A 20,039-nucleotide genomic window follows, 5' to 3' on the forward strand; every position below is an offset into this window, starting at 1 on the left:
CTTCACCCAAGCTTCCACATCCCGCGCTGCTCCTAACTGCAGGACTGCACGAATATTCTCTCCAGGTGTATGTGGTGCATATTTTAACCCCACACTCAGGAAGATGGGAAATTGAATTACAGGAAAATTAAAGGTACTTAAGTTCAGTACCTCCAGAAGTGCTAGAATCCAGGACATCATTTTAGGTTGTGTTTTCAGATGGACTATGACTTGAGAAATGTCATCAGAGACCTTGTCATTCAGGCTGTGCTCCATGGTCGGGGTGCTTTAAGACAGTGGGTGGACACCTGGTGAAAGCTCCTGATGGACACCATACCGACCTGCTATGCCCAGCTCCTGTGAATTCACTCAGAGGGTTTTCCCCGTAAACCATGTCACTTTTGCCAAACCAAAGCACTTGGGGGGCAGGGGAAGCAGGGAGGAGGGAATGAGTAAGCCATTAAAAAAACTATGAAAACCCCATGAAATTGGCTTAGAAAGAATGTTACATGAAACAAATGTAAAAAAAAAAAAGAAAAACAACCCAAACTAAAACACCCACACAGTTTTTCTTTTAAATTTGAATTCTGGTTTTTGAGAATACAGGATAAACTCAGATCAGATTGTCAAGTTTTTCCCTGTAAGCGTGAAAAAAAGGCTTCTCCAGCTCTTTAAACCGAGGTTATTACAGGTCTATAAGCAAATACAAATACTACAATATTTGTGATAAACTTGCAAAAAAGCTGGCAAAACAGCAATGCCTATGTTTGTTCTGAACAATACAGCTGCATCATGCGACTAAACTTTAAGAAAATGTGGGGGGGTGATTTTAAATTGTTCTTTGTGAAAACTTATTACCCATTTTTAAGGCCATTTGCAACAAAGGAAACAATGTAAATACACTTGTTTGTTTACAATTAAAGAGGAGTTTCTCTTTTGTATTTCCTAATCAGAAGTTCATAGTCATACACTCTGCAAAACCACAGACCCAACTAGCTGCAGAGCAGCCTGGCTGAGATATCCAAGCCACTTCTGTAACAAACACCTGAACCTTGTATTTCCACTACTTTCCATGTAGAAATTGCCCACAACCATTGTTTGTGGTGGTTGAAAATTAGGTTGTGCAATTTCCAGCAATTTTTATTGGTGAGGCTTTAGGATGGCCATCTCTTTAAATTCCCAGACTTTTAGTTTAACCTTCTCCCTTGAAAAAAAAGGAAGTTTAATGTTGTCCCATTACATTTTGGAGGATCACAGTGATGGGAAACTGCCATCTTGCAAATTTCCAAACAAGTAAGATTTATTTTTAGGAAACCCCTTCCTAGACTCAAAGCCTTACAAATTCCAGTGATAATTTCTCTTGCAAACCAAGTTTATTTGGAGTTTCTACCAGAAGAACAAGATCTGAAGAATGCTGCGTGCAACAGAAGTTTCAGGTACCATCGCATTCAGAAAAAGAAAAAAGAGAAGATACAGAAAATCTCGGAGACTTTTAAATAGTCAGCAAAACTAACTCTGTATTTTGACTCATTTAATGACGTTGTTAAGAATGGGAATTTTAAGTGTCCATTTATTTTCATGACAGCCACAATTTCTTCCTTAGTTGTTAGAAACTGAGCAATGCATACATGTTTTTTGCTTTCACTCCAGGAACAAATCCATACTTTTGTGTCTGCTGCAGAGTTATTCTTAGCTGGCTTTGATATTTCTATCAACTAGGAGAGCATAACAATGTTATCATGCTAACAAATTCCAAAGATTTTACATAAGCTCTTGAGTGCCTTAGAAAAAAAAAGAAAAGGCCTTATTGATTACACTGTTTGTGTTTCTAGCCAGAGGAGCTACGGAAAACAGGGCTGAAAAAGAATCAAAAAAGCAGTTTGATGAGTTTCAGTTTCATGAACCAAGTGCTCTCTGTTTTTCAGAGCATCATTTACAAAGAGAGGCCAAGCTTTACAGGTCTGAGGCTGGAAAACACCAGGTAGTTCAGGCCAATGAAACATTTAAATCCTACTTGTCTACATACAGTCTATTTTCCTAATTCAATTTTTTATCAGCTGAAAAATCTAGTCATCCCCCTTATTTAAGCAAAGCAGGATAACTGGGAGTATAGTGCTTGTAGGACGGTCTGGGTGAGAAGGGATCTGTGCAGCATTCTCCCTGGCTGATCTGTTAGAGGCTCAGGGCAAAAATTCTTTGCTGATATCACTCCACTGGAGCAGAGATTTTGGCCCAGCATTTACTGACTTTAAGGGTAGGCTGCAGCTGTAGCCTTCTTTCACACAGCTGTCTTGAAAGGAATGTACCAAGAAGTAAAAAAAAGTAAATTAATGAAATTAAACTGGAAACAACCTTGCAGAGTCTTAGGGCACTTTCAGACAGCCAGTTATTTTACTAAGGACCATGGATGAATGGGGCAGGTACCTAACATGGAGAGGAAGAGGAAGAACTAAGCCTGGGTGAATAAAGAAGAGTTCATCAGGAAATGTTTAGTCTGGGGGGAGATCCCAAGCAAATTTCAGCAAGGAGAACAAGATTAACTAACATATTAGGGCTGGCTCTTGTCAACAGCACAGAATGGTGGCACTCAGCATTTCAGAGTGACCTTAGAATCCAGAACAATTAAGCCTTTGATTGGGGCAATTAACTTTTCCACACTTCCTGCAATTTGAGATGCAGAGCTTCTTTTAGGCCAGAGAGACTCTACTATAAGCATTAACCAGTCACGCTGAATGTAGATGAACAGGCCCAAACAGATCCATCTAACAATTTTTGACATTCTCAGAGTTCCCAAATGTTGAGGAATAGCAATATCTAAGTAAGCCCCACCTGCTAATAGCAATGCACATGTGAGTTTCCATATACCTGGACCAATATTGATAAGAGAGGCTTCAAGGACATCAACATAAAAGATAGCAGGAGAAAAAACAGAAAGCAAAGGACGAGGAGGCAAGTACTATGGAGTTCTGGCTCTTCAGACATGTCTCCAGAGTAGTCCTGGTTGAGAAGCACTAGTGCAATGCAAGCATGCCAAGATGCAGAAGAACTGGAAGGAAGCCACATCCAAGTCATGGAGAACATGCCCGTGTCTGTAATTGCTGTTCTCAGAGCTGCCCTCCACAGGGTTCAAAGCTGGGGCTAATCCTGCTTTGCATATTCTATTACAAGCAGGGACAGTGGAACTAGCTTCATGGTACCCAATTTTGCAAGAAGCCAGAAGATAGAGTCAGAATAGACAAAATATGGGGATCTGTAGGATATGCAAAAACAATTTTGAGAAAATAGGCAGCTTACTTGGAAGAAGCAAGGTTGAAAAATACATCTGGGGAAAGCTAATCAGGGGAAAAAAAAAGTAATCTGAAAGTAATTTTTAACTTAGTAAGAAAAGAAGACAAAAACTGGTGCTAAACTGCCTGTCCAGATATTGGACGAAGTATTACAGTGTCCATGCTGGATTCCTTTAGCAAATGCCTGTATTTGATTGAATAAATGTAATTTCTTAGGAAACATAGAAGGGATGTGTGAAGACAGCAATTCATGTATCCCATACACGTCAATATCTACCTTACGAATATGTGACTATGGTTCTCAAAAGTATTACAGGATGTTTTCAATACTGCAAGAAGTATCAGCAATTTGGCAGGACCAGAGATTATTTACTTCTATACTCTTGTATAGCAGAGGCATATGTAAATAAAATAAAAAAATAACTAGCACGGTATCACATACCTGGTTTTCCATCGGCATGTGCTTTGGGTACAACAAGGGATATGATCAAATCAGCATTCTATAAATACTTTATGCTGACTTAGACACTGCCTAAAACAGCAGTCAATTCTGTCAAAGGTATCCATTGGAGTAAATCTTCGAAAGCAATGTGAGATGTCTGTTGGATAACAGTGGAGTTATCTTGATTTTACTCTTCCACAAATAGAAAAATACCAAAATTCAATATCACAGATTTCACACAGACAAAATCCCACAGAACTCCCCATACAGTTAATTTAGTTAAGGACTGCAGGCTGAACTGCTTGCATCTCCAAAAGCACAACTGTACTAACAGTTGCACCTACTGAGGATAAGAATGGCAGTAGGATGGGAAGGAAATAAAGAGAAAGAATTGAGATGCAAAGGGAGAAGGGCAAGAGAGACAAACAGCCTGATTAATTTTGTACATTTCACTTATGTGAAAATCACCTTCAGCTAGTTTTTCCCTTTGTTTGTGATCCTGAGATGCTGCACACCTGAGTTAATTTTGAAGTTTTTTAAAAAAAGAAGAAATAAAGCCAGCTGCATTATCACTATTTTGATGTTTCCTTTTAACCCCAAACTCTTGTTTTCAGATGTTAACAACACAAAGCCTTAGTGCTCAAAACCCACTTGACTGATCTGAAAAGCAGTTCTACATTCCATATCTCATCCACCAAGACTGTTAAAATATTTAATACTGTATTTGTTATACAGACAAAAAAGACCAAGTCGGTATTTACTAAGAAGTGAATATTCTTTTCAGACTTATTGAACTTGCCAATTTTTGATGGCAAGAACAAGGCATGGAGCAAATCCAGAAGTATGTCTGGACCAACTTGAAAGATCTTGTCTGATCTGTGCATAGGACATAAAGAACATTTTTCAAGTAGCTTTGCTGATGCCAACTGCTGCAACGTACTTCCCATATAAGAATATTATTTAGATCTATAAGTAATGTGAGTCAATGCAGCAGAACTCTATTCTTGCAAAACCCTTGGCAGCGACAGGAGAGCGCCTACAATATAGTGCTATAGCTGGGAAAGGGCCCTCCCGGTGAAGTTCCTTGCAGTGCCAAAACTGTTAGGAAACACTTGACTCCAAAGCAGTGCAGTGTCACAGCCTCCTTGCCCTTTACATCTGGCTTTATGTGCTACTCATATAGTGAAAAGCAGGTCAGCCAGTAAGGAAGGTTCAGGCACCACAGAGGAAGAATGAGCATTTGCATGAGTACAGCTATGAAAGCACTGAGTCTTGTCTGTTGATTTGCATAGACAGGCTGGAATAAGGATTGCTTCTGCTGTGTAAGCTCCAGAAGAAGCCAATTTAATCTGCAGCAGCAGCAGAAGCTCTGGGAACGCCAGGCCTGCACAGTGCCCTCCTGCATCGGAAGCAGGTGAAGGCACTGGGCATATTGCTTGGCACTGCAGCGAGCACAGCCCATTCTGCTCTGCACAGCAAACTGGTTCTGCTGAGGGGTGCAGAGAAGAACCTCACCTTATTGCAAAGTGAGTGTCATTGCTTGCAGCAAGCTTATGACTCCTTGCGCTCTTCCAGTGTTCACCCACCCCAAGCTGCGTCCGTGAGTATCTCTGCAACCCTGGAACACCCAAAAGGCTGTTAACAATTTGAGGGTTTTGCCAAACCAAAGAATCAGCAAATGATGCAATCTCTTCTCCGTACCTTACAGGTGCACAACTGGGAATGACTTCAGAGCTTCCACTTGAAAAAGCTCTCTCAGCACTTTTTTCAAGAGACAATGCCAGTTTGTATGTACCAGCCAGCTGAATTACAGGAAGTTATCAAAAACCTCCACGTGACCTCTAAACATCCCTAAAATTTTGCCATAATTTCTGATTTTGCTCCATGTTTTGCTCAACACCTGCCATCGGTCATGATGCAAAGAGGACCATTTCAGTGACATAGGGTATAAGGACATGAACATTCCTTCTCCTTCCATAAAAGAATGAAGATGTATGGGTGTAGATGTTACAAAAGGAGGAAAAAAACCCAAAAAACCTTCAAGTCCTGATCTTTCTTTCTAAGTAAAACTCGGACAGCAAAATGGAGCAGCTGGATGCCCAATAGGAAGTGGGAAGGGCAACATTTTGTCGTCCAGATATGGCCATCACAAACACAGGTTTTCAGTCACAGATTGGGTAGAGAGAGAAAAATGTCAAAACCATCAAATAATGGGTTATTTTTTACTCCTTTTCAGTGCTGACAGACAGGTTTGCCAAAATCCAGCCCTCCCCTACTCCTGCACAACTGTACTTCCACAAGAAAGTGGGGCTAATCCTTCAGCCACTACCTCCTTTCCAAAAATATTTGTCCTTTTTAGTGAAGATTTGAAGGGAAGTTATTGGTGCTGTACTATTGCCTTCAGACACAAAGGCTCTTCTTATTAGTTGGCCGCTGTCCCATCCCTAAGGGAGGTGGGGCGGGAGTCACTTCAGACAGTTCTTGGATCTTGGTTCAACCCAAGACCAGCCTCCTCCCAGTACCATAGCCACAAAGGAAAGAAATACCTCTATTTCCTCCACAGGAAGAAATCCTAACAAGGATTTAAGAGTCAGATCACACAGCTTTGCCCCCTCACCCACAGTGAGGTGAGGTTTCAACATAAAGGTTTTGTAAGAGATGGAGACATACAGAAGCAGAGGAGGGGGAGAAAACAATGGTGAAATAATTCAGAACATGCCATTTCCTTCTCCTAAATATAATATACTTCTTACTACTATTTATTTTGAAAGCTGGGGAGGATTCTTTCTCGCTGGAGTTCTTTCCTTCACACCCAAATCCCCACAGTCAGCTCTTAGAAATGTGCACCTTTTTTTGTACAGCTATTGTAGTTTATCCTCTGTAAGGATTAAAGGGCAGTAAAAACTGGAAACTACCCTGCAGCAAAAACTGTTGTGACCAAAGTATACAGGGTATGGAATACAGCTTGAAATTCAATTATACAAAACCAGTTTTAAGCTCAAGCAAAAACTGGACTGGTCAGCATGTTGGACCTGCTAAAGACAGACCAGACTGCTCAACTAATGCTTTCTATTTCTTTTTTGTATTATAAATGCATATTCCTCTAAGAAACAAGTCTGATCAGAAGCAGAGACTCCTCTCTACCACCTCTCAGAGTCCCCAGTGTTTAAGTCTACAATACTGTAATCACGTACGGCTCTGCATGCATATCTCTTGCATGTGTATGCACACTTGGTATGTGTGTGACACCACTTACAGCCGCAATCCAAATGTAGCAGCTGTCTGTTGATACAAACCCTCACGCTGGAAAAACAGGTGATAATGAATTCTTAAAACCATATGCAAGTATTAAGCAACTACTCCATGAATTGCCAGCAGCTGTTTCAAGAACCCTGCCCTGCTTGCCACAGGTATTTATTTAAAGTATGATACCCACCCTGATATAAAACACATGTGTAGGCATACGCATGTACTGACCCATAGTCCCTTAAGGCTTCTGAACCAGGCCATGCCAGCAATTTGTTTGGTAATTTCAAAGCTACCCACTGTGAAGCTTCCCGTCATATAAAGGGAAACAAAAAGAAAAAAAAGGAGCTAGAGAGAAATAACAGGGTCTAATTTCCTTGTCATTTTATAAACAGATCCTTAAAGAGAAAGTCATACAGCTGTTCAGACTTCCAGCACTTCTAGTATTCTTCTAACGTACATTTTGCTCACACAATTGGACTGTATTCAGCCTTTGTCCCAGACTCACATACGATAGGATGAACGCCCCCATGTTTTCACAACAACAGAAACACTTGAGGTATTTTCACTTACAATACGGTTTTATCATTTTAACCTTTAAGGAATGTGGCACTGAAATGTTTTTCCTCCTTACTCAGTTAGTATCATCTGATTTTTTTGGTTATACTTAGATTCTATCTATGCACACCATTCTTTGATGTTGTCTGAAATAGTTCAGCTTTTCACTTGACCCTTCTGCTCTGCTGTTGTCTCTTCACAGTTCCAGCTATAGCTGCCTCCTCTGGTATGAGAAGGAAAGGGACAGCGCGCAAAAAACTTGCTGAGGTTACATGTGAAGCAGTGACATGACTAGGTAAAGGGAAAGCACCTGTTCTAAGATCCTAATTCTTTTGAACTAACTGCACATCAAACTGAGAATTCAGACAGAAAAGTAGAAACTCCAAAAAAAGTCTTAACTTTGTTAAAGCAGTTACTGCTAGATCTGGAAAATAAAAAAACCCCAAACAAGTCTTAGGCTCCACAAATGCCAGCTAAGAAGAATTCACATCTGAAACAACTCCATGTCATTAGAAACACTGGATAACACCATGATCAAAGGCACTGTCAATACAATTATATTATACAGGAGGATAAGAGGGAGGCCTAGACAGCTAACAGTGTGAGTAATTGGGTTATACTGTGGGCTTGTTTTTAAATGCTGCAATCCACCATGTGAACACTGCAGGTCTCATTTAACTGGGTCACCAAAACTTAGGCAAAAGCCTACTAACTTAAGGCTAGGAAGTGCTATTTGTTTGCCTAACTTTAGGCTATGAGATGTGAACACTGGGAAGCATAAGCAAATCCACACAGGTAAGGGCAGGAATCTGGACCAGCTGATGGAACAGGTAAGAATTGTGCTCCTCCCTCTGCCCTTAAAAATTATTTCAGATTTCTTCCATATACTCCACCTTTGGAAACAACAGAAATTTAATAGAAATCTAAGAACAGAATAAGTGCCATGCCCTCCCAAACCGCCCAGACAACAGGCATCTGCCTTGCAAATTGTACCCCTATCAAGCCCCAGGGTCCTGACAACCATTTCACATAGTAATTTAAAGTAAATACCTTTCAGTAGGCAATCCTGCCACAGCCATGTCTTGAAGCTCATTGAGGTCAGGGTTTTCAGGCACAGTTAATGTGAGCGGTGGTAGCTTCCTTTCGAGATCCCGAAGTGAGCTTTTATGTTCTGAATTGATCTTGCTCGGCTCATTTTCAGCAACAGTGGGATCTGTACGTGCAGAATGCTCACCCTGCGCCATCACAGGAACAGTTGGAGAGTGATTTTTGTACAGGTCTGTCTCCTGCTCTTCTGTGCTTGTGTTTATAGTTAAGTCACCTTCACCAGTGACTAACATCCTTGCAGTACCTGTTTCAGGGATGTTGCCGTTTTTTTCGTTACCTGTCTTTGCTGTACTTAACACTGTGTCACTGTTCTCTTTTCCGTCTCCCTCAGCCTTATTGCTAGATTCTAGTTTAGAGTCAGCTTGCAAGCAATCATCCTGGCTTACTTCGTTTTTCAAGTAATCTATTAACCCATGCACGGTCACTTTCTTTTCTTGCTCTGCATCTTGTGAATTTTCCAATGTTTCCAAGCCTTTCCTATTTACTGGATCACCCTGTATCAACTGCACATCATTCTGAGACTTAACGTCATGCATAAAATCGCTGCAAATGTGTGTCTCCTGATTTTCCCCAGGTGATAGATGAAAATTGTCTGGCAATTTTTCATGATTGTAAGATCCTCCTGGGACAAGTGTTGAAGCTGCCATGTCAGAGATGCTCTCGGCAACATCTGGATCACCATACTCACTTTTCTTCTGTTCATTTGGCTTAGGATCCTGGCATTGTTCAGTAGGAAGACTTACATCCTCTTCAGATGAAACTGGTTCTGCGTTATGCTCTTTAATGAAGTGATTTCCCTCTGCAGTAGCAGCATCTTCTAAGTCACTCTTCTGTACATCGCCTGTAGAGATAACGGCTACAGTGGGTTGTTGCTTGCTGTCAGAATATGCAAGGAAGTTCTCAGCTGCTGCCCCATCAAATGAAGCCAGTCCTTGCTTCTTTACCTCTAAGCTTATTAGCGATTCAGGATCAAACCCACTAGCACACATGCCTTCCTTTCTTTCCATCTCACTGCTCTCTGGATGCTCAGTGGTTTTGTCTGGCTTTTGCAGATTTTCCAGAGCACATTCAGCAGGTGTAGCATCATCCAGTCTAGGGACCACTTCTGAACAGCTACTGGGCTGCCTGTTTTTCTCAGCGTCCTGGAGACTTGCTGGTGGCAGCTCTGCCACAATGTTTTCTTGTCGCAGAGGCTTGCCTTTGTCAGCTTTGCAGGAAGTCTCAGTAGCTAAAGACAACTCTTGCCCCTCTGCTTCTGGGGTGCCCCTGGGAGTTTCTTTGTTCGCCTTATTTGATTCTGAGAAGTTTTCAGCACCGCACAGTTCTGCTGTATCCTTGGCCACAGGACTCTGCTTGAAGCCTGCATGATTTTCAGACAAAAGTTGGGGTAATTCATCACTCAGTGTGCTGTGGACAGTTTTTTTAAATATCTGGCTGATATGCTCCCTAAAGTCTGGGAGTCTGGAGCCGATGTCCAGAGAGCTGGAAGTCAGAGCATCATGCTCCTTTCCAGAGTTGTCTGCAGACTGCTCAGTAATACTGATCTCTGCCCTGGTTATGTTATTATTCTCTTTTGAAAGCTCTTCCATTTTTTCTGAATTCCCAGGTTTCTCTAAGATCTTACTGTACTTGTCATCTACGCAGATATTCATTGCAATTTCCTCATTACAGCCCTGTGATGATGAAAGGCTCAGCAGCTTCCCTTCTAGAGTAGGGAGAGCTAACAGAGACTCTGCTGAACTGTCACTTTGCTGTTCTTTGAAGTTTACCTCACTTTTTGTTTCTTTGGATTTAATTGCAGATATCTCTTTCTTCAGCTTCTCAGAATTGAACTGTGATAAGTTTCCAGTACTTTGCCCCACATTTAAGGTCTCTGGCAGGGCTAAACTTCTGTTTCTATCACCCTGAAAACTTTGGTCTGGAACATCTTTTTCCTTCACACGCATATGTGCTGCAGAGCTGTTTTCTGGATTTGCTGGTTTACCTGTGCTTGCCCTGGGTGAAGGACCTGAGTGCACAGATGCCTGAGAACTTGCAGCAATCTGCAAGTTCGAGTTACCTTCTAAGGCATTCTGGCAGGCTATAACTTCAAGCTCATTATTTAGTAATTCTGCCCCAGTACCATTGTTCGCATTGTCTCCAGGCTGTGGGCTGGGATGGCTGAGTGCAGAGGTCTGTGTAGACAGGGCTGTAAAATCTGCTTGACAATAACCAGGCTCCTCTGTTGTCTTTTGAATACAGATCGATTTATACAACTTATCAGTGGGAATTACTTCCCCATGTGCCTGTAATGGTGAAGGAGATCCTTGTGACCCTGGACTTTTATTACTCATCATATTACTTGTTTCTGTGGCAGAAGCACTGTCCTCACAACATATCTCCATGCTTCCATCTTTCTGGATGATTCCTCCATCACTAGTCAGAACCTTTTCTGAGTTTTCTGCCATTAATGGCATTTTCCATGGAGTTTCTGGACAAGATATTGGAGGATCATTTTTCTCAGAATTATCAGAAGTATGTGCTATTTCTGTATCACTTGGCAAAGCCTGTGATACGTTAGTGGCACTTGCTGAATTCTGTGTCCCTGGAAGAGCATTTATAGCAGCAGCTTGGCTTTCAATATTATCCTCTATCCTGCGTATGCTGCCTGGCTGCTCATTCTTGTCAGATTTTTTAGAAAATGTATCGCTATGACATGCTGCTTCGTGCTGACTAGCTGAGATCAAAGAATTATTATCCTGCTCAGGCTTGTTTGAGTTTTGCTTGCTGTAGCAGTTTTCTTCTGCCTTGAGACCAGTTTTGTTTTGCTCATTGCAATCCTGTAAATTAAGCGTGGTCACACCAGAAATACTTTGCCCATGTTCGCTGCTACACAGAGCCTCTGACAGCATGGCACTGCTTTTGTCCTTGTCCTTTTCTTTTGCTGTGTCAGAATTGCATTGTATTGGTTCTGGACCTAGCACAGAAGATTCTTCGTTAAGGCTGTTTGAAATGTTTAGAGGTATTTCTGGTATGTCGCTGTGATTATTTAGGTCCAATGGCTGTTCAGGTTTTAGTGCCCTTTCTTTGTGTTCCTGGTCATCTGTTCTCGTGACAGTTGTCAGACTGCTTTGATGCTTCTGTTGTTCAAGTCCTGTATTTGAAATCCAGCCACCCTCACCAGCAACAGACACTGACTTCTCCATTTGCTCTGCTTGGGGAAAAGCGGTTGGAACATCTGCATTTTCCTGCAATTCTCTGATACTGCACTCCAGGGCCTCCGAAGAGGTGCATGTGTCACTCTCAGAGAGGCAGTTGTTTTCACTGATTTGGCTGTCACCCCCATCCTCCACGTGAACTTTCTGAGGAGTTAGTCCTGAAGTGCTGACTATAGCCTGGGAGGTTTCTGAACAAGCCGTCTGCATATTTCTGTGACTTTCTGCAGCCACTTGCTCCAGCTGAGCTTGCATCACCACATCGGATTTGCATTCACTTTTCAGCGCCAAATCTTCATCTTCCACAAAACTTTTCACAGCAGATTGGTGCTTCTTTTGTTGAATACCCTCATTTTCTTTACCATCCACAGCACTGCTTTGTGCAGTTACAGCCACAGGGCCTTGCTCTGAACTGCTGCAAGGCACTTCAGCGATGTGACCGTTCTGTTCTTTGGCTTCTAAAACCCATGAGGCCGCCTCAGTTTGTACAGCCATGCGATCCATAGTCCCTGCCAACTCATTTAAGCCCTGGAGCTCGAGTTTTGATTTGGGCATTTTTGCACTTTCTTCTGACTTGCTATAGCTCTCAGGCTTTTCTTGACTATCAGTTTTGCATTCAGATTCCAATACAGTTTCTCTAGCAAAAGCCTTTTCCCAGGACTCATCCTGCTTACTCTGCTTAATATTATTGTTCTCAGAGTGGAGGAGCAGTGAACTGTTTGCACTGGCTAAACAAACTTTTTCAGTCCCGTTACAGCCTGGCTGGCCCGAAGTTTTGCCTTCTGCCTCGGTGTTAAAGCAATCAAAACTCAGTGGGCATTCCTCCCTTGGAAACTGTGGTGAAACCACGAGCTTATTCTCCAGCTCATCTGTGGCAGCTGTTTCCTCTTTACTCATTTGTTGTTCAGGTTTACAACCATGAGACTGTGAGTTGTCTTTGGGCAATTTAAAGTCACTGTGAAAATTCAGAGGCTTTCCCCCAGCTTCTTCACCTAGATCACCTGTTGAAGTCTTTTCACAAAGACTGAATTCTTCAGGATTGTCCTCCAAGTGGGTGTTTCCTGTGTCTTGGCCATGGCTGCTAACAGATTTCAACAGTGCTCTTTGTGCCCCACTTGACCCCCCAGGTAATTCACTGGTTTCTGTCACTTGTGCCTCCTCTGTTCTGATTTCATTTTTTTCTTCTGTTACACCCACCTCAGTTTCTTTTTGATTCAGCTTTGTGGATCTGCTCAAAGAAGTACTTAATGCATATTCTTCCAGTAATAAGCTTTTATCTATCAGTGAATTTTCTGTTCTGGGATTGATAATTTTTTCTGTTTCAGAAAGTGTGGTGCTTTCTCTAGACACATCATCAGCTTTTATAATTTTGTTGCTACTGGCTTCATCTTTTCGGCTTTCAGTTGTGACAGCTGATTTTTGTTCTTCCTCTCTCTTAAATGATAAAGGCACACTGAAATGCTCGGCACTAACAAGCTCATCCTCCTTTTGAAGCTCTCTTTGAAAAATGGATTTGTTTTTTTCAGAGGCCATTTTCACTGCTTCACTCCTCACCGGATCTTGAGAGTCATTTCCAGACACATATTCCCTTGAAGGCTCTTTAGGCTTTGGTACCAGGAAAAGATTTGGAGGCTTAGAAGGCAACTCTGACATTAAAGCACAGGCTTCTGATTGCTCCTCTTTGCTTCCAGATAGAGCTGGAGTTGCTTCATTCCTCTTAGCTGTTGTTACAGCCCCCATCTGTAGATTACAGACTTCACTGATCTCAGTGAAGCCCTGAGCAGTCACAATTGCTTGAAATTTTTCACTGTCTGAGCCTCCTGTTGCTGGATAATTTAGGATTAAGGTTTCCTTTTTCATTAGCAGACCCTCTCCACCATCTGTGTTCTGTCTACCTTGCTGCATTACAGTCTGAGGCTGACCTAGTTCCAAAACTCCTCGCTCCTGCTTGGCCTCCTGAGCAGTAAAATAATCTGCTTCTTTACCCTGGGGAAATGTGCTGACATGTGGTTCCCTCATGCTACCCAGCTGTTCACTCTGCCAGAGTGACCCTAATTCACTCAAACTCATTTGTGCGACCCCTTGCATTTCTGTAATTGCTGCAGGAGGGCTGGACTCCAGGCTTGTGTTTCTGGGATCATTCTCACCCTTTCTCATAGAAGTGGCAGCAATATTGTCACATTTTGGGCCTCTGTCCACAGGTTTGGCATATGGTATTCTCTCTTTGTCATTCACTGGACCTGGCGATGGCACTGCTTCATTGCAATTTGAGGCTGGCAACTTCTCATTGCTACTTGTAAGATTTGCTGTGACATGTTCCGTAGCACAGTCTGCAAAAGGCATTGAGATAGACAGAGTTCTCTCTCCTGCTTCTGCAGCCTGCTTTAAGAAATTAGAGTCTGTTTGTCCTCCTTGCTCTTGCAAGATAGTGCTCTGTCCTGTCACCTCTGAAGATACCACGCTTGAATTTGGATTGGATAAATCTTCTGCACTGTAGCTACTGATGCCTTCATTACTGATGCTGCCAACAATGGAAATGTTTATTTGTTTCATGTCAATCAAGAACCAAAGAATATGAAGCAAATGAAGCAAAGAATAAAAACAATTTGTGCCACTGATGTTTCAAAGCCATGCAGTACATGCACTGAGAAACTGATAATCTGTTTTCAGGATCTAAAACATCAGACATACATTACAGTGATTTAAATGCTTATTGCTCTGGAAAATATGTCCCCAGTCTTACCTGACAGCCACCATGCTCATTTTAACCATTCTAAAATCTTAGTTAAGTGGGGGAAAGGACACACATCTAACAGACTACAGGAGCAACATGGGAACAAGTGAAAAAAATACTGGAAAAAACACCAGTACCTCAAAGAAAAGTTTTTCTTTTCTGTTTCTATGAGTCTACTTTGCAAAAAGCTGGACCATGCAATCCACAGTAACTGCTGTTATCTGGCTATACTTTTATTGTGTAGCAGAAGATTAAGAAGGGCCCATCTGTTGAATATTTTCTCCAACTAATCAGCACAGTTTATTCTCACCAAAAGGTCAAAGGTCTCACCCTGCCCAGCAATGCTGCCATACAATGATAGCTGTGCTATGAGGTCATTTTATTGCAGTGTTTGATTTCAGTGCATATAATCTATAACCGTTTGTATGATCTCTCTCCCCACCCATTAAAGATAAGATAGAAAATAATGGAAACAGAGATGATGTGGGTGCATTAAGTGCAGAGAAGTTATTTCTAATACTTTTCATGTGCACTGTGTGGACCTCAGTTTCCACACCTAGGTTTGTAGGTCATGAAATAGGTTAATGTTGTTCTCTCCCTCACCTACCCTGGGAAGCCTGGGCATGTTTTCACTGCCTTAGGGAACACGGAGTGGTTATCAATTCAAAACTGAATGCAGAATTGTACCGAGGAGAAGGGGCATCATTTACTTAATATGAAATAATAAGTCTCACACACGCCCCCCACGCCCCCCATCCAAAGCAAGGTACACAGACAGCACATTGTCAAATGCTCAGAAGTCAGCATGATGGCAGTGTGCTCTGGTTCCATAGCTGCACAGGGACAGGTCATTCATAGTGAGCCCATCACTGGAGCTTTGCCCCAAACAATTCAGAAATTCAAAGTGCCCTACAGACTGGAGCTGTAAAAGATGCTTAAAACACCTTCTGTAAGGCCAAGCACAGACTGGATATAAGTAATCTCCAGAAATCCGAGAAGCCTCTCTCCCCTCTGCCCAAGTTTTGTGCACAAAATACTTGATGGAGAAGTGAGTCAGTGACCAGCTCTCAGGTCCCTGCAGTTTAGGTCTGTCTTAATGCAAACACAGCCCCTTCAGTAACTGTTGGAGGAGTGTTGAAGCCCCACACTCGGGCTGTGCTGCAGTGCACAAAATGCACTTCCAGGTGGGGTCAAAACCCCTCCTTACACTGGGGACTGCCCAATGCAACAAACAATTTCTTTATGAGAGGGCTGCATGTGAAACTGAACATGAGTCTGTCTTGGATCCTAAAAACTTTCTTCAGAGTCATTGCAGTGGAAAATAAGTTCATCTTTAAAGAGCTATTGAAATTTGCCTATATTAAGGGTAAGTCTCAAATCTAAGGTAAATTATCTATAACATGCAATTTGTATGAGGTTTAAACAAGTTTCAGCAATGCTTGGCATCAGTTTGAGCATTTAATTTGGAACACCAATAGTTTAAAAAAACTGTTTTGCTCAAAGGAGTTTTTCTTCTCCTAACACACTGAAAACACCTATCCATATAAAACTTACTGACACTGGGAACAACAGAGATGGCAATATAGTATTTGGTATCTGCTGGATCACTGACAACATGGGGCCTGATGAGACATGAACAAAACCCAAGCAGATGTCAGGAGGCTTTCCCTAAGGAAGGAATACACTTTATCATTTGACATTCATTTTGCACTCAGGGAAGCTTAAAGAGGAGCCGAAACCACAACACTGAAATGGGGAGGGGATAGAAAAGTGGGAGTCAATTGCCAGCCCAGCTTTTTGCTCCAGTTGCAAGTTTATTTTCTTACTGATTAAATTGCTCATTAGCAGTTGTGTGCCCAGGGTTCTTCAAACTGGAAGCATGCTCCTGTCAGAGATATGGTGGTCAGGGGAAGAACAAGCACAGGTGGAGGCTGAGGTGATGAAGCCCTCTAACCTCTGTGAAACTGAGCTTTGGAAAAAGTAGAAAACATAACCTACAGTTACAGCAGTTTCTCCTTATTGCTTATCTTTAGCCCCTTATTCTTTACACATTGTTAATCACATCTGTCAACTGAGTTAGGAAAAGCATAGTAATAAATCTGGGAATGAAAGTTGGTAATGTTCATCATACAGATCACGTATCATTATGTATCTGCATTTTACAGATTCTAGCTAACTAAATTTCTCTAAGACCTTTACAGACATGACTTCTTTATTACGTTGGACTTCTATTTGCAGCTATCAACTATGAAACAGTCCCAAACATGTCTGAAGTGGTTAAATTTTCTTGAATAAAATTGCTAAACCCATGAACTATTTACTGCCATGCTGGTAGCAACTTTGTAAAGAGACATAGTAGTAAATCTGTGACTTAGCAGGTTCAAGGGCAGATAACAATCCTATGAACTAAGCTATTCACTGTTATGAATCAACTAAATGAATTTTTCTGGTATTTGATAATGCTGAAAACTCATTCATTTTACTCAGGAGTAGACGAAGGAATTGGGACAACTTTGTAGTTAATGTATGCCCAACAGAATTAAAATGACAGTGCTGGCACAAGCTGTGACAGCAGCTTAAACTATCACTCTTAGAATAAGGTAGTACACATTCATCATCTGTGCTACTACAGCTTGTTCGATGTTTTATTCAGGACATAACACGGAACTGAAAGGTTTGAGTTTTCAGTCATAACAAGATATATCCAGACTGACCTGTTTGGATATCTCCATTTATGTTTCTCCTTCTGGTGTGCGTAACAAGGGAAACTATATAGACAACATTTCCTACATCTTCCTTTTAGTTTTTTGTAATCTTGCTTTTCTGTCTGCAAGACACTGCTGGGGTTAGACAAACATCTGTTGGGAATGATTTAAGCACAGTTGATCCTGCTTGAGGACAGCAGGACCAGCTAGTTGATCTCTTAAGTTACACCTAGTCCCATTATCTTCCACTCTTTTTGAAGGGAATAACACTACAGGGAAATGACACTGCATGCTGAAGGTAATTACCCTGAGTAAAATCCAACCTACACGAAAATGTATTAGCAATCAGTAATTACCTTCAGGGAGTACGTACTTTCAGACAACCCATTAAATACAATCAACATAAAGTTACGACCCTAAAAGTTTTGGGTTTTTTTTAAATACAGGAAAATAAAATGTGTTCTTTTTTGTGGTTACTTGATCTTTTTTGTTTGTTTGTGATCTGAACTAGCTTGATATTATTAAGGGAAAAAATCATTCATATTTAAAAGAAAACATGCAAATGACAAAACATGAAAGAACCTTAGAGTTCCTCATAGTTCTTGTAAAGCTTAGGGCAGAAAGAATAATTTTGCTAGGAATAATTGCTGCATATAATTGATGATACGTTAAAAAAAATTAAAATGCAGTCATGCAAAGACCAAGATGCATGTGCAACTTTAAATATGCAAGTGTCCCTCTACACTCAGGAGTTATCAAAGAGAACTTTTCCCTTACTTAGAAGTTAAGCACACAATTAAGGATTTGCAAGTTCAAGGCCCTAACATACTGTTCATATGAATGCTATCCTTCCAGTTACAACATCAAATAACAATGAGTTAAATCTTTATATGTCTAAAATGTTTGTATTGCATAAATAATTACTGAGAAATTGTTTGTTTGGAAGCACATTGCAAATGTACCAATTAATTTTTAATGCCTGTAGTTAAGCTTTTCCACCTTCAGAATATATTGTGGCAAGTTTGAATTATCCTGGAACAATTTCAGAGTACTGCCCCGTTACTAAGATGTTTATTAGGACAGCACTGCCTGGTTTGTGTTTAGGGTGTGAAGCTACGAAGGATGTTAAGAAATTGATGACTTATGTGCATCTCCCATAAATATTTCCAGATTAAGAGCCATACTCAATTTACCAGCCATTAACACTTGAAGCCGCAACTTCAATTACTCTGTTTTCCATCCACAGCAAAGGCAAGGGGACAGAAGATAAAACCAGCAGCAGCTAGACCCAAGTTCTCTGGTGTTTACTATCTGGGGGTGGGTGGGTGGAGAGGAGCAGGGAGTAGAGATGGCAAAATATGTTAATCCTACTTGATAAAAAAAAAGAAATGATAATCCAACTACAGAAAATCATAGGTAATTTTATAATTCCTTTTCTTATCCCTTTGCTTTCCTTCTAAAACAGGCAGTAGTTGCTGAAAGGACAGGCAGCCTTTGCAACCCAGTCACACTTGTGAGGGAAAAACACCAAGGGCTGAAGCCTATGAAAGCCAGATGTCATGTGCGGTTGCCATCCACACTGATGTAACTCAGAGCTTGAGTGCTTATATTCCCAGAAGTATGAAAGCCTGAAATCTGAGGATGAATTTAGAAAGCACTGAAGGGGACAAATGCACACCCAGCTCTGCAGCCATGGCATGTGTATAGCTGCTTCTCAAATGTTTCTGTTCTGTTTCCTCTGACACATGAGAGATGGGTTTATACATTTGGACACACTGTACTGGAGGACTTGAGTAAACTTAAAGAATTCAGCATTTTACTCTGTCCCTAAGAGGTATTGAAAGTTAATTAGGAACATGGAAATAATTTCCACATTCCCTTTACAAAAAAAAAAAAAAAAGAAAAAACCCTCAGAGTTTTAGAGGCAGAGCAAGCCACTATTTGAACTTTCGAGGGTAAACAAACACATGAGAAATCCATCACTGCTAAAGGGCTGCTAACAGCAGCCAGCTTCCCCCACCCTCCCTGTATATCTAAGCTTTCAGGAAAAAGTGAAGCAGGAATAATGATCTATATGATCCTCCCGGGAACTGTCCTTCCCTTCTCCCCCCACCCCCATTCACTTTTCACCTCCTTGTTCCATACGGAATGAAATGCAGGGCCTGCAATATTTTAAGTATGACCAAACTAAATTATTCTAACATTAAAAAAGTAAGCTGTACTACTGCTGCAGCAAGTAAACATGGCCAGATCTTCAGTTCCAGTTCCACAACTGGCTCCTGGTTTCCATCTGAGGTATCTGGAGAGTCAGCAGGAAGCATGGCACCGCACAGATGGTCCCACAGGATGTGTGGCAGCTTCTGCTCATCATTCTGCAGCGGTTCCGTGGGTCCCACAGGATCTGTGTGCAGCACTCCAGGTGGGAGAGCAGCCAAGTTCATCTATGAAGAGTGCTTATTCCCCTGAACTGCTTCTGGGTGTGTACCTTTTAAATTGCTGTTTCTGCTTCTTCCTAAACGTGCTAGAAAAAAATGTCTCTCTGGGGGTAGAGCTGTCCAGTTAAGGATTCCCAGGCATTTTCCTGTGCGTGTGCATCAGCAGAAAGGCATGGTTACATCTCACACAGACACCAATGCAAGGCCTGACGCTTGCTAACTATAGTTCTGCAGCATTTTTATTTCACAAGGGAAGTTTACAGATTTATTGCTGCCCAGTGTTACTTTTCACCATACAGAACTGGTGAGAAACAGGTAAAAAAAATTTGACTGGAACAGAATTTTTAAAAAT

At 41.4% G+C, this 20,039-nt stretch overlaps 1 protein-coding gene across 8 annotated transcripts in view; it reads right to left on the reverse strand.

The window, feature by feature from the left end:
- TACC2 (transforming acidic coiled-coil containing protein 2) overlaps positions 1-20,039 on the reverse strand; it is a 146,099-nt gene that overhangs the window by 91,507 nt on the left and 34,553 nt on the right. For all 8 annotated transcript variants that reach the window (XM_080401488.1, XM_080401487.1, XM_080401490.1 and 5 more), the window contains one exon: positions 8,563-14,334. In XM_080401488.1, the coding sequence (XP_080257614.1) occupies positions 8,563-14,334 (5,772 nt within the window). The remainder of the gene's footprint in view (positions 1-8,562; positions 14,335-20,039) is intronic.

The sequence above is a fragment of the Falco punctatus genome, assembly GCF_963210335.1.
Source record: "Falco punctatus genome assembly, chromosome: 9".
NCBI lineage: Eukaryota > Metazoa > Chordata > Aves > Falconiformes > Falconidae > Falco > Falco punctatus.